Source organism: Heterocephalus glaber, unplaced genomic scaffold (assembly GCF_053883595.1).
Source record: "Heterocephalus glaber isolate CG9 unplaced genomic scaffold, H.glaber_assembly_v1.0 deba00001760, whole genome shotgun sequence".
Lineage (NCBI taxonomy): Eukaryota > Metazoa > Chordata > Mammalia > Rodentia > Bathyergidae > Heterocephalus > Heterocephalus glaber.
Genome location: NW_028258457.1, coordinates 3,233,566 through 3,247,239, shown reverse-complemented (window position 1 = coordinate 3,247,239; position 13,674 = coordinate 3,233,566). Strand labels below are relative to the sequence as shown.

General features: G+C 61.7%; 2 protein-coding genes across 3 annotated transcripts; one reads left to right on the top strand and one right to left on the bottom strand.

Annotated features, from left to right (window-relative positions):
• Positions 1 to 378: 378 nt before the first annotated feature.
• Positions 379 to 9,314, top strand: Rnf126 (ring finger protein 126). Its single transcript, XM_004866017.4, has 9 exons — positions 379 to 650; positions 5,906 to 5,964; positions 6,368 to 6,431; positions 6,743 to 6,987; positions 7,691 to 7,759; positions 7,826 to 7,895; positions 8,287 to 8,380; positions 8,485 to 8,600; positions 8,714 to 9,314. The coding sequence occupies exons 1-9, from the start codon at positions 576 to 578 to the stop codon at positions 8,861 to 8,863; spliced, it is 942 nt and encodes a 313-aa protein (XP_004866074.1). The 5' UTR covers positions 379 to 575; the 3' UTR covers positions 8,864 to 9,314.
• A 1,245-nt stretch (positions 9,315 to 10,559) lies between these two features.
• Positions 10,560 to 13,674, bottom strand: Fgf22 (fibroblast growth factor 22). 2 transcript variants are annotated; one of them, XM_004866018.3, is made up of 3 exons: positions 13,398 to 13,674; positions 11,506 to 11,609; positions 10,560 to 11,403 (listed from the first exon to the last, which is right to left on the bottom strand). In XM_004866018.3, exons 1-3 carry the CDS (start codon positions 13,609 to 13,611, stop codon positions 11,176 to 11,178), a joined length of 546 nt encoding a protein of 181 aa, XP_004866075.1. In that variant the 5' UTR covers positions 13,612 to 13,674; the 3' UTR covers positions 10,560 to 11,175. The 2 variants fall into 2 exon arrangements, with proteins under 2 accessions (XP_004866075.1, XP_021100667.1); XM_021245008.2 differs by having other exon boundaries at positions 10,560 to 11,380.

Genomic DNA, 13,674 nt, shown 5'->3' with positions numbered 1-13,674 from the left:
GGGGTTTGGAGAAAAAGGAGGGGCTCGCGTAGGCCCCACCCATTGCCCCCCCCCGCAGCCTCCAAAATGGCTCCGCCCCCTACCAAATCCTAGTTGCCAAGGAGACTCGGCCCCGCCCAGCGCAGGCCTCCTCCGCAGCCACCAGGCTGGGCCCCACCCTCTCGCTCAATCCCGGTTGCCGAGGAGATTTGACCCCGCCCTTCGGTTTATTTTGCAGCCTTCAAACCTGGCCCCACCCGTGTACTGAATCCTAGTTGCTAAGGAGACTCGGCCCCGTCCCTCCAGATCCCTCTCCTCCACATCCCCCAGGCCTAGCTCCGCCCTTTGCCCGGCCCCTAGTTTGATTCCTTGCCTCACTTGTCCTTCAGCGGCCACCGTCACCCTTTCCGCCGCCGAGGAAGCGCGCAGTCCGCGCCGTTCGCGCGTTCCCGTCCTACGCTGTGCGTGCCGTGCGTGAACGTGCGTGCCGTGCGTGTGCGTGCGCGGGTTCTTCGGCCGGCGAGGGAGCACCAAACGGCAGGCGGCTATTGCCGCGCGCTGGGGGGGGGGGCGGGGGCGCGGAGGCATAGGTGGCAATGGCCGAGGCGTCGCCGCATCCTGGACGGTACTTCTGCCACTGCTGCTCGGTCGAGATTGTACCGCGCCTGCCGGTGAGGCCCGCGCGGGCGGGGGGCTTGTGCGCTCAGGCCTGGCAAGGCCGCGGCCGAGTCGGGGGCGCCGGCGAGGAAACTGAGGCCGGGCGGCACCGGCTCAGGGTCCCCCAGTGGAGCGCCCGAGACGCTGCGGGCCCGAGCCCCTGATCAGATGCAAGGCATCGAGGCCAGGCAGGAGGCGGGGGGCCCAGGTGACCACCGTCTCGCATAAACTCTGGATGCAGCCTGCTCGGCTTTGCAAGAGCGGAAGCAGAGGTCGGGGAGGCGAGTGCTGGGTTGGAAGCGCCACAGGGAGGATCGGCGTGGGCATTGCCTCGGGACACTGGGTGGGGGAGACCGTGGGCAGCCGGACCCGACTGAGCGCCGGGGGAGATCTCTACGCGCGTGGGGGCCCTCTTCTTCGCGGTCCCCTCAGGGGCCCAGCTGCCGCCACTTTCCATTCAGAGACGCAGGGTAGCTCCAGGCGCTAGGCCAGGATCCCAAGGCTGCGTGCGGCAGGTGTTTGTGGCCAGACCCTCCCGGGGCTGGGGCACGGAGGCCAGGGGATCACTCCTCAGGGGCTTGGCTGCACTGCCTGCCCTCCAGGTAGCGAAAGGCAGCCGTTTGGCCCAGGGGCCCCTGTCTGGTCGTCCCTAGGGTGCTTCCTGTTCCTTTACGTAGTGTGTTTCTCAGACCGGCCTGTCGTCACCTGGTAGGGGAGATGGCTGCTACCAGAAGGTTCTGTTTCAGGCCCCTGTCGCTGGATTCTCAGTAGGTCTGAAGTAAACATGGTCATCTGCAGTTTCAACCCCTGTTCCCTAGGTTGCCTAGGAAAGTGGCCATTTAGTCCAACCCACTTCTGTTTTCCGGTTGTGAAAACTGACGCCTGAGGTAGCCTCAGGCAGCGTGTGGTCCTGATGTTAAGTGAGATGGAGAGGTGGAGGGGTATCTGGAGCCCATAGCTAGGGGAAAGGGCTGGGTCTGTGAGGGTGTGGAGCCCTACCGGTGTGCCCCACTGCTTACCTCCTGGGAGGCTGTGGTGTTCCCTGGCAGGAGGGACTTCAGAGGAGGAGTCTGTCGGGCTCTCCAGGAAGAGGAGACTGTTGGAGTTGGGCTTAGGAAGGGGAACAGGACCAGGATCGGTAGGAGAGAGAAATAAAATGTGGGGGTGTGGTGTAGGCCCAGGAAGCTGAGATTGGCAGTGCAGCTGCAGAGCCTGGTGTGAACTCCAGGAAATTGTCCAGGCTGTAGCTCTGGGGGACGGGTGTGCAGAACTGACCCAGCCCCACTGTGCCCTTAGTGTTTTTGGTCTCCTTTCTGGACCCAACAGGGTGCTGGGTCCCTGTGTAGTGTGGCCACTCCTGGCCCTGTGGCCTTGGATGAGAACCCTGACCTGCACCAACAAACAGTGCCTGGGCCTGTGAGGTCCTTCTGGTTATAGCGATCCAGCTTGGCCTTTGCCCTTACAGGAGTTACAGGCTGGTCAGGGAGTGACAGATGTTTAATGAGAAACGTTGGTAAATTTAAGAGTATGGAATGGGGAGGGGGCTGGTTCCTGAGGGGGTTGGAGCAGGGCTGAGCTGGTGGTGACTGTGTCAGAGCTGCTGCATGCTCTGGAAAGGCTGCTCGCAGCTGGGAAAGTCCCAGTCACCACCGGCACCTGGAAGAGGGACTTGCCCACGCTGCGGTTGCTGTGATGCTGGTTTTTATGAAATGCCAGCTGGTGGCCATGATGGAAACTGGCTGCTATTGCAGCAATGCCTTCTCTGGCATCCCGGACTGCTAAGGGCGGAAAACTGCTCCCCAGGGCTTCTCTGGGACCATCCTGGGGTCTGGGAGTTGCTGAGGCCCACTAGCTGTGCCGCTCTCCACTGTATGGCCTTGGCCAGGCACTCAGTGACCTCCCCTGTCAGGAAGTTTGATGATTGGTCCACGCCCATTAGGGTCCAGGGGGACTCGGGTGTAAGTTGCCAGCCTGTGACTTGCCTGTGACAGTATCCTCAGCAGGAGCCATCCTTGCAGCTGGGCTTGGTAGAAGGAGGGCCCGGGCTGGGGCTGTGAGAAGCAGCGGTGGAGTGCCTGGGTGTCTCGGAAAGGTCAGCTTAGCTGGATCAGTGTGTGGGAGCCCGAACCAGACAGGCTGGCTAGAGTGGAGGCCTCACTTGGGTCGAGTATGTGGGTCTGGACCTGCTGTGTCCCAGCGTACACTGGTGTGGGGCATGGGTATGGGGTGCCCTGTGGACTGGCCTCCCAGGGGTGGGTGGAAGGACCCTCTAGTGCATGTGCCCTTGGTCCGTGGGTGCTGCCTGGAGTACACCATGAGGCCTCTTTTTGGGGTGCAGCAGGCCCAGTGAAGGTTTCCTCACCCAGCTCCCCAGTGGGGGTGACACCTGTTGGCCCCCACTGACAGGCCTGCCTTCCCTTGCAGAGGTGTCTGTGTGTGCAGATGGGATGGTGGGTATCTGGGCCCCTGCCTTGGGTGAGTGGGGTGGAGAGAGGCAGCCAGTGGTGAGCCACTGGGCAATGTGGGTAGCTATTGTCATTGTCACTGCATTCTCTCTGGGCTTTGTACCACCCCCACCCCTTCACTCCTCCCTAGGTGCCTCCATCCGCCCTCTGGCCACTGCCTGCTTGGTGTGTCCCATGTCATACTGGATGCTGTGGTGGTGACTGCCTTCCACTCTTCACAGCAGCTGTCCAGCCCTGCAGAGGCCCTGGGAGGGCGTGGATTGGGCACCAGAGATGACCAGGGAACTGTGGGAGATGTGTTGGGGTGGACTCTGCTGCTTCTGGACCTGTCTGCTGAGGTGGGGGTGGGCTGAGACCTGGGGTGCAAGGCAGGCCATCTCCAGGACCAGAGTGTGCTGCCTCTGAGACTCCTGAACTGCAGGGTCCGTCATGGTATTGGCCAGCCTGGGAAGGGCCTGCCAGGAGGAGCCAGGCCCCCCTGGACCAGTGTGCCCACTGACCTGGAGTGTGTGATGGGCACATCCCACCCAGTGCCCTGAGTGTAGGCCCTGGCTCCCAGCAATCCTCAGACCTAGGGCCATCACTCCATTCTCTTGTCTTCCCGGTGGCTGGCATCAGGAGCAGATGTAGTCTGTGGGGAGCAGCGTTTGCATCCGATCAGCTGGGAAGGCAAATCTTCCCCAGGGGTCCTGGGGGCTGTGTGGCTGCAGGTGCACATGCTTGCAGAGGCAGATGTTGCTGTTACCAGGTGGTCATTTGAGTTACTTTTTTTTTTTTTTTTTTGGTTCCGGGGGATGAACTCAGGATCTGGTGTTTGCGGGGCAGGCAGCAGCACCACTGAGCTAAATCCTCGGCCCCTACCAGGTGGTCATTTGGAGCCAACCTGCTCCTCAGCTCTCTCCTCAGTTTTGCCTCATGTCTGGCCCTCCGGGGCCATCAGTGTGTGAGTTGTGCTGGGGCCACCTGAGTGAAAGGTGGCAGACAGATCCCTCCGGGAGATGAGGTTGCCTGGGGCTGCACTTGGCAGAGTCTTGGTCGGTCCATAGTTCACAGCTGGGAGCCGTCACCTTTACAGGCACTCAGGAGGAGCAGGGCTGTAGGGTGATCTCCGAACGTGAGTTCTGCAGAGGTATGGGCAGGCGGACACCTAAGGGAGAACAGTTGGGCACAGGGCACAGACACAAGCTGCGAGAGCAGCCGGGTCTGGCTGTGCATGGACGGAGAGGGGCATTGGGGCCTGTGGGCACCTGGGACACTCACATCAGTGCAGTCAGGACAGCGTGGGGACCTGGGGACCCACAGGTAGCATAGGCCACAGTGCCGAGTGGCCCTTGTTGACTGGGAGGGGAAGGCTGCCTGGTTTCTAGAGCTTCGATCCAGTAGCCCAAGTGGACAGGGCCCCTTGTGAGCTGCAGCAGGCCAGGTTTGCCTGGAAGGGTGTGGCAGCCGGTCCCCAGAGGATGGGTCCTGTCTGATCTCTCTCCCACTGTAGACAGCCAGCAGCCCGGGAGGCCTGTTCTAGCCCTGGCGGCCAACTCAGGTCAACTGAGTCATGCTGGCGATTCCCCGTGACTGGAGGTGTTGGAGGAGCGTTCGACTATGGGCAGCATCCACCCCTCCCCCCTTTTTCAGTACTGGGGATCGAACTCAGGACCTTGCGCTTTCGAGGCAGGCACAGTGCCACTGAACTAAATCGACAGGGGCCTCCCCTCACCCCCTTTTTTTTTTAGTGATGGAGCTGGTGCTGGGGGTAGAACCCAGACCTTGTGCATGTTCTAACTCTGCCACTTGGCTCCACCCTGAGCCTTTTTGTGTTTTAGTTTAAAACAGGACCTCCCTAAGTTGCCCAGGCTAAGCTGGAACTTGCTGTTTTCCTGCCTCAGCCTCCCAAGTGGCTAGGATCACCAGGCATAGTCATTTGCTCTTTTTTTTTGTTCCTTCAGTATTGGAGATTGAACCCAAGGCCTTTGCAATGAGCTACATCCCCAGCTCTCTTTTAAAATTTCGAAATAGGATCCCAGTAAGTCACTAAGTTGCTTGTGCTGGGCTGGGACTTATGACCCTCCCACCTCCGCACTCCTGGAGCGCACCCACACACCTGGCGGAGTTGTAAGAATTCCTCGTGGTCTTGGCCTGCAGCTCTTGCCCGCCTCCTGGGGTCCTGCATGGGCCACCTTGCCCATCTGGGTGCCCTTGGCCGAGGCCCCTGCCTAGCCTCTTGTGCATCCTTTGTTGTTGGCAGCAGGCACAGGGTGGGTACATGTGTGTGGCATATGGCCCACTGGCTGTCAGGGTGAGGCAGAGTCCACGTCCCTGGACCCTGGGTGCACAGGGGCGACCTCACCTTTCATGTGGAAACACATTCTGCCTTCCTGCCCTTCTCTGTGCTCATATGCCCCAGAGGGGACCCTGGGACACTGCCTGAGCCCTGCCCACATGTGATAGCAGGGTCCCCCTTGACTTGTGTGTTGCTTGGGCCCTCAGCACTCCTCTGGGACTACACATCAGGGACCTGGGGCTCTGGAGTGGCCCCCATGCTGCTGTGGGCACACGAGAGACCTTGTGTCACGGTGGGAGCTGCACTGAGTCTGGGTCTCTTGGGGCGAGGAGACTGGGCCTCACCTGGAACTGCTGAGCCTAAGGATGCTGCTGTCACTGCCCTCACCACGTGTGGCCAGCAGAGCTTGTGTCCCCTGGGCCTCACCATAGGGAGTGGCCCTCACACCCCGCTGGCTGCACAGGACCCTGGCGGAGGGCAGGTTGGGGTGGGCCGCAGGCTGACCCTGCCCGACTCTCTCCCACAGGATTACATCTGTCCGAGATGTGAGTCGGGCTTCATTGAGGAGCTTCCAGAGGAGACCAGGTAGCTGCCCTGTGGTTTGGAGGCCAGCGAACAGGCAGGGCTGTAGCCAGCAGCAGAGGGTGGAGCAGGGGTGTGGCTGCAGTGTCACTTACTTGCCCCAGCCTGGTCAGCATCCCTGTGTGTGGGGACAGGGAGCACTCATCTTTGTGGGGGCAGACAAGGCAGGTTTGACAGCAGAGCTGGCATGAGGCTTCTGATGGTCAGGGCACGGGGCTATCTGGGTCACCTGAGATTTGCCACCTCTGGCCTGACCACTGGGCCAAAGCCTGAGGCAGAGGGAGGTGACAGGTACCCTGTCCTCAGAGTTCCTCCTTTCCCAACAAGCAGGACAAGAGTGGGTGCGGGGAAGCCCTGTGCCTGGTGGGGAGGGTTGCGGCACTGCTGACAGGCGCTGTGTCCGCAGGAGTACAGAGAACAGCTCCGCCCCATCCACAGCCCCCTCTGACCAGAGCCGGCAACCCTTTGAGGTGAGTCACAGCCCCCATGAGCCCCAGCCCTGGCCTGCTCTGGCCTGGTGGGCAGAGGCTGAGGGTGCATGGCCCTGTCCGAGATCTGCCTGGGCTCTGCCTTCCTGGTGAGCTGTGGCCAACCGTCTCCTCTCCTGGACTCATGGACCCCGGGCTGGGGATGGACTCGAGGACCTGAGGACCCAGGGTGGAGGTGGTGGGCAGGGAGACTCTGTTTGGGGGTCTGGCAGCTGGCCTGGCCTGGCCTTTGTGTACATGGTGCCCCAAGGACCATGCAAGCTCAAGGCCTGCCCCTGTGCCCCTCTCTCTAGAACGTGGACCAGCATCTGTTCACGCTGCCCCAGGGTTATGGACAGTTCGCTTTCGGCATCTTTGATGACAGCTTTGAGATCCCCACGTTCCCTCCTGGGGCGCAGGCTGACGACAGCAGGGACCCTGAGGGCCGGCGGGAAAGAGAGCATCAGTCCCGGCACCGGCATGGCACCCGGCAGCCCCGCGCCCGTCTTACTGCCAGGCGGGCTACTGGCCGGCATGAGGGTGTCCCCACGCTGGAAGGGTGAGGGGCTGGGGGTGCCTGGCGAGGGCCTGCTCAGTGGCTAGGAGGTGGAGACACCCTCTGTTCTCCATCCCGAGGGAAGAGCCTGGTCTTCTCACCCCACCTCAAGTGGGGCATGTTTTGGGGCATCAGGGAGACAGCCCTCAGCACAGCCGGCTCCATGTGTGTCCCAGCCTCGGCAGAGCTGGATCCAGGCACACTCTCCTGGGTTTGCTTTGTTTTTTATGTTTTTCCTTTGAAAAAGTCACCACCAGGTGTGTGCATGGTAGCACACACCTGTGATCCCAGCACTTCAGAGGCTGAGGCAGGAGGATCACAAGTTTGGGCCAGCTGAGGCTACATAGTGAGTTCAGGGCTGGCCTGGGTGACATAGAGGGACCCTTTTAGAAAAACAGAACCCAGGGCCAGGGATTTAGCTCAATGGTTACCCCTCCTGCCTCGCAAGCGCAAGGACCCAAGTTCGATTCCAGGTACCAAAAAATAAAAAAAATTTAAAAACAACCTGGGCTGGGGATGTGGCTCAGTGCCACTGCGCCTGCCTGGCAACAAGGTCCTGAGTTCCATCTCCTGTACCACAAAAAAAAAAAAACAACCCATACTGCTCACCTGAAAGCTGGTGCCAGCCGCTCCCTCGGCGTCCCCTGCAGGCTGGCCGTCTGTGCTGGCCCCTGTCATGACAGACCTGTCGCATATTCTCTTCCAGGATCATCCAGCAGCTGGTCAATGGCATCATCACCCCAGCCACCATCCCCAACCTGGGCCTGGGCCCCTGGTGAGTAGAGGGTGGGGCGTCCCACCCCAGCCACCCCAGCCTCCTGACCCAGCTTCTCGCCGCCAGGGGCGTCCTGCACTCAAACCCAATGGACTATGCCTGGGGGGCCAACGGCCTGGACGCCATCATCACACAGGTACAGGGTTCCCTTGTCACCCCAAGCCCAGTGACCCACAGAGTCCAGGCACAGTGGGGCCCAGAGGCCATGCCTGGCTTCCTGGCTGTTTCTGATGTCCCCTGGAATGTGTTGTAAAATCACCTGGGTTGCCAAGCACCCTCTTGCCTGGGTGCTAGACCCCCGCCTGTCCTGAGGGGGGACCCACAGACCTGTGTGCCTGGGCGGGGGCGGGGGGCACAGGTGGAGCCTCTCTGGGCCTGGAGACCTCCCTCCAGCCAGGACGAACGCAGTCCCGGTGCTTTTGCAGGTCCTGCAGCAGCCACTGGCCTGAAAGGCGGCCTGCGCCCCTCAGGAGCGAGCCCCGCCCCCGTCCCGGAGGAGCTCCCGGCACTGTCCTCTTGTCTTTCAGCTCCTCAACCAGTTTGAGAACACGGGCCCCCCGCCTGCAGACAAGGAAAAGATCCAGGCCCTGCCCACCATTCCTGTCTCCGAGGAGCACGTAGGTACGGCTGGTCTGGATGCCAAGGACCTTATGCCCAGGGCTGGGCTGGTCACAGCGGGTCCCTAGGGGTCCAGGGCCTGCCCGGCCTCATCCCACTTCCTACAGGCTCTGGACTCGAGTGCCCCGTGTGCAAGGACGACTATGCGCTGGGCGAGAGTGTGCGGCAGCTGCCCTGCAACCACCTGTTCCACGATGGCTGCATTGTGCCCTGGCTGGAGCAGGTGAGCAGGGCCGCTGGCCGCACCCACCTCTTCCCATGCCCCATCTCAACCCTGCTCTCGTGTAGGCCACGTGGCCCAGCCCTGACCTCGGCTTCGGCCTTGTTCCCACAAAGCACGACAGCTGCCCTGTCTGCCGAAAGAGCCTCACGGGACAGAACACGGCCACGAACCCCCCAGGCCTGAGCGGTGTGACCTTCTCCTCCTCGTCGTCATCCTCGTCCTCCAGCTCGCCCAGCAACGAGAACGCCACAAGCAACTCCTGAGCCGCCAGCCACAGGGAAACTCACCGCTTCCCGTCGTTGCCACAGCACACAGTGACCAGGCTGCGCCCAGGGGACTGGCCCTCCAGGGACCAGAGCTGGGCCGTGCCTGAGGGACACGGGCCCTGCTGCTCGTGCGCAAGGGCCCAGCTCCTGTCCTGTCTAACCTCACCCTCCAGGTGTTCACAGCAGAATGGTTTTTATGATTTTAAATTATTACTGCTTTGAAATAAATGGACGTTTTGGCTCACACGCGGCCGCGCATGATCTGTGGAGAGGCCGGTTGGAGCTGCTCGCCAGGACTGGCCTGGGGCCCATCTGCGACCCACAGCCTGTGCCAGCTCGGGACCGCAGGGTGACCAGCAGAACCAGGAACAAAACTGCTCCACAGACATTTTTTAAAGGGAGAAATATGTGTATCTTGAAAGCTATTTAAAATATACCTACTCGAGGAGCCAGTGGCTTGGTGTGTTCCTTCTGCCCGAATGTGGCTGGCCTGGTCGAGTCCACCTTGTGTGTGGGGGGGGTACTTCCACCAAGGGAAACCGGGGGCAAACAGGCCATGGAAGTGTCACCAAGATGGCAGTGCCCTGGGGGTTGAACAGCAGATCCGGGGTTGAACAGCAGATCCAGGCCATCAGCAGGGCCTGGGCCCACCACAGGAGCCCCACACAGTCAGCTCCGTGTCCACTGCCCTGGTCACCTGTGGGGCTGGTAGAGGGTGAAGCTGGCTGGGATGGTGAACTTGCTTCTGACTGGGCTCGGGTGCCAGGTGTGACATTGGGCAACTCGATCTTCAGAGTCCTAAAGTTGTGGCCCCGGTTCCAGGTGATGTGGAAGGATGGATGGTTGAGCCCCACCTCTGCCTGGCATGTGGAAGGACCACGTGGTCCTGTCCCTGGTCTTCGTGGGGTCTACACCATGCCGGGCATCCCGCTGTGTCCATACCAATGTGCGGAGCTGGGTACCTCCTGGACCACACTGCCCCGCCACAGCAGATGAACCCTGGCAGACATGACCGGTAGCAGAGAACGATGCTCGAGACTGCTGACCACGGCTGATAGCCCAATGGATGCTCACACTAACCCCAGAACCCGACTGGAGTGGTGCTTGCCAGGGGAGATTGAAGGCACCAAGATGGATGACTGTCTTGGATTGTCCTTGGCTTTGGGACATTGACTTCTGGTACTGAGAGCTGTCGACGTGTCTCTCCAGCCACTAGGCTGGTGCTGATTTGTGCTGGCAGCCAGTGAAGACCCAAGCAGTTTATCCTTTGCCCTCTGTCCTCTGCCCTGCTACGGAACTACCAAGCACAGTCGCACAGCTGGGCCTCGTTCCTGGTAGGAAATGGGAGCTTTGAGTTACAGTTTTTGGAGAGATGAGGTTTGATTTCTGTGATTGTCACTGCTTAAGTGGCCAAAGCTGCCAACTGTGTGGGAAACGAGCCAGCCAGGAGGGAAATGCCTGGTAAGAGCCAGGCACGCCTTAGAAATCTGGAGGGCAGGTTAACAGAAGACACTGGCCATGTGTGAGATTCGGAGGTCCATTCCCCCCAGGATGCTGGCACGGAGCCCCTCGGCCAGCCTGCTCACCCTGCCCATCCCATGAGTGCCAGGAGGCTCCGAGGCCTCCACATTCCCGAGGCCTTCGGGCCCATGTGTCTTGCCACTGCAACAAATGACCGCACACATGATCATGATGATGGTTCGTAACGTTTATTACCTGACTGTTCTGGGGCCGGGAGCTGACACGGGCCTCCCAGGGCTGAATCCAGGCAAAGGTGGAGGGGCTGCTCCTCCCGGGACGGGGGAGAACCCAGGTCGCAGTCACAGCCCAAAGCCCTGGCTCGTGGCCCCTTCCCCTCTCTGCCTCTCACCCTCCTGCGGCTTCTCAGCGGATGGTCAGGATGACGCCCTCAGGGTCCGTCCTGTGGCCGTCCTGAGGCTGTGGCCTGGCTCTTGGGTGCTGCCTCCATCACTGTCTCAGGGCTCTAGGCCCTGTGTGCTGTGCCCTCGGCAGCCTGCCCACCCTCCTCCTCCTGGACACCCTGTCCCTAGTCATCCCCGGCACTGGTGTGTCCCTGCCTCCAAGCCGTCTCCACAGTAGTCCCACCGGAGCCCTTCCCAGACCTGACAGCTGGCCTTGACTTTCAGGCCCTCCTCCCAGACACATGGGTACAGCTTGGGCTCCCCGAGGCCAGGCCTTGCTGTGGGGAACCCTCCTTGTGTCCCTAGTTCCTGGCACACAGTAGGGACCTATGAAAGCTTAAGATGGGAACGAGCGGAAGGACAGGTGGCCCCTACTCGCAGCCTGACTCAGGCACCAGCTGACCCCACCCAGCAAGATCCACAGGAGACCAGCACGGGGAGGAAGTGGGTGGACAGCTGGTGCCGCTGCGTCCGGGTGCCTCGCCGGGGGACCCCGAGTCCATCCAGCGCCAGGAACATGGGCCGGCCGCGGTGGCGCCAGCGCAGCGAGGCGTAGGTGTTGTATCCGTTCTCCTCGATGCGCTCCCGGAACCTGCAGTCCACAGAGTAGGCCCGCTGCCGGGCGGGGCGTAAGCCCGGGATGCGCGGCCCCGCCCACCGCTGACTATCCCGCGCCTTCCCACCCGCCACCCACCACTGCTACTGCCTGCTACTCACCGACCCATAGAGGAGGCCCCGGCGGTTCATGGCCACGTAGAAACCCGAATGCACTGCCTTGATGGCCACGGCGCCCACGCGAACCGAACGGATCTCAACCACGCCTGCATGGAAGGGCTGGGTCAGGGCAGCCACAGGCCAGGGTCCCTTCCCCTCCCCACACCTCTTTCCCAAGCTCCTGCTTTGTGCACCTCAAGTTGGGTGGGGACCCTCAGGGCCCACGATAGGTGGCTCTGAGCTCCCAAGGAGGTGAGGGTGACGGGAGGCAGAGACATAGTGGATGAGACCAGGAGTAGGTGGAGCACTAAAGGCCTGGGAGCTGGCTTCAGACCCTGGTCAGGTGGGTATCCTGTACCCCCATAACCTCGGCATGCAAGCCCATGCTGGGTAGGAAAAGCTCACCAAGGGCATGCCTCCCCAGGTCTAGGGCCAGCTCACCGTCCAGCAGAGCAGGCTCAGGGAGGAGCCACCCACCACCCTCAGCTGCCCAGGGCTCAGAGGCCTTGTCTGGACCTCAGTCTCTGCCCTCTGGTCCTTACTGTGGACCTGGAGGACTGAGGTCCCGCAGGGTAGTCAGACATGGTCCACACTGCCCCCGAGGCCACTGTGCTCATAGTCACCCCAGGACCTTTGCACCTGCCACTTCCCACCAGGTATGCAGAGGCTCCACTCAGCTGCCACCTCAGAGAGGCCTCTGAGTCCCAAATGATGCTACTGGCCACCTTCCCACGCACAGCCCGCTCTTTATTTCCTTGCGCCCCACATAGCCCCTCTGAAATGAGGACATTACTCTCCTCTCCGCAGGGAGCTCCACGAGAGGGGCCGCCTCACTCACCACTTTGTCCTGTGCTCAGCACTGCACAAGAAATACCCAGGAGATAACCCCTGCATTAAAGAGAGCCCTACGCTCCACCCACAGGGCTGTCCTTCAGCTGTCACCCCGGTCCCTGTCCAGATGGGGAAACCGAGGCTTGAAGGAGTGACCATGCCGGGTCACCTGGCACAGCCAGGCCTCTCCCCCAGCCTGAGGCCACCCCGCCTGGCCATGCCACCATGGCTGGACCTGCCCAGCCAGTCCCCTGTCACTGCCCTGTCGTGTGCACCCTAATGAGGGCCTTGGGGCCCCGGATGAAAGGCTGTGGGAGGGGTAGGGTGATCGTCGGCCTGAGGGTGGTGATTCAGGCTGCCAGCCCTGAGCGTGCCCCTGCCCAGCTCCTGCTGCCCATGGCGCCCAGGTACCCAGCTGCCTCCTCGCTGGCCTGTCCTCTTCACACCACAACACTGCACAAACACTACTGAGCACCTGTGCTCTGGGCAGGGCCCAGCAGGAGGGCAGAGGGGGACAGAGGCCCAGCTCCACTGCCCCTGGGATGACCCAGAGCTGATCTCCTCAGCTCCCAGCTGGGGGGTCTGAAAAGAAACCACTGGGACCCTGATGCAGACAGGTCTTGACTTTATTTCAGAGTCCAGAGTTCGGTGCTTATCTTTTCTGTTTTTGGTGCTGGGAATGGAACTCAGGGCCTGGACACTGAGTGACATCCCCAGCCCTCCTTTAGTTTTTATTTTGAGACAGGGTCTCGCTAATTTAAGTTACCCAGGCTAGGCTCAAGCTTACCTCATCCCGGCTCAGCCTCCCAGAGTGCTGGTATGCCAGGTGTGTGCCACCACACCGCGTCAGTGCTTATCTAGGGACCGCCCGGGCCTGTAGCGCTTCAGGTAGCCTCAGTTTACCGCGGGGCCCAGTGACCCCACTCAGCCCCTTCTTTGCAGCGGAGCCAGGGCCTTATTGCCCACCCTCGCCCATCTAACAGCAGGCGACAGAGTACGCCCGGCTCAGCGCTGCCGTTGCTGCTGTCACCTGCCTCGTGCTGTCCCCGCCCCGCCGCACTCACTGTCTCGGCCGTCGCGCCAGCGGGTCCCCTGCACCCGGCCGCTGGGGTCCACGCGCAGAAAGAAGTGGGTGGAGGAAAAGAGGCGCCGCCAGCGCACGTCGCCCTCCAGGTGCGGGTAGCTGCGTGGTCTCCGCAGTGCGCTTGGGGTCCCCGCGGCTCCGGGCGCCCGGGCCAGCAGCAGCCAGGCCAGGCCCAGCCAGAGGCGGCGGCGCATGGCCCGCTCCGCTTGCCGCTCGCATTTGCCTCCCCCGTCCACGGCTTGGCCCTGTGCGGCCGG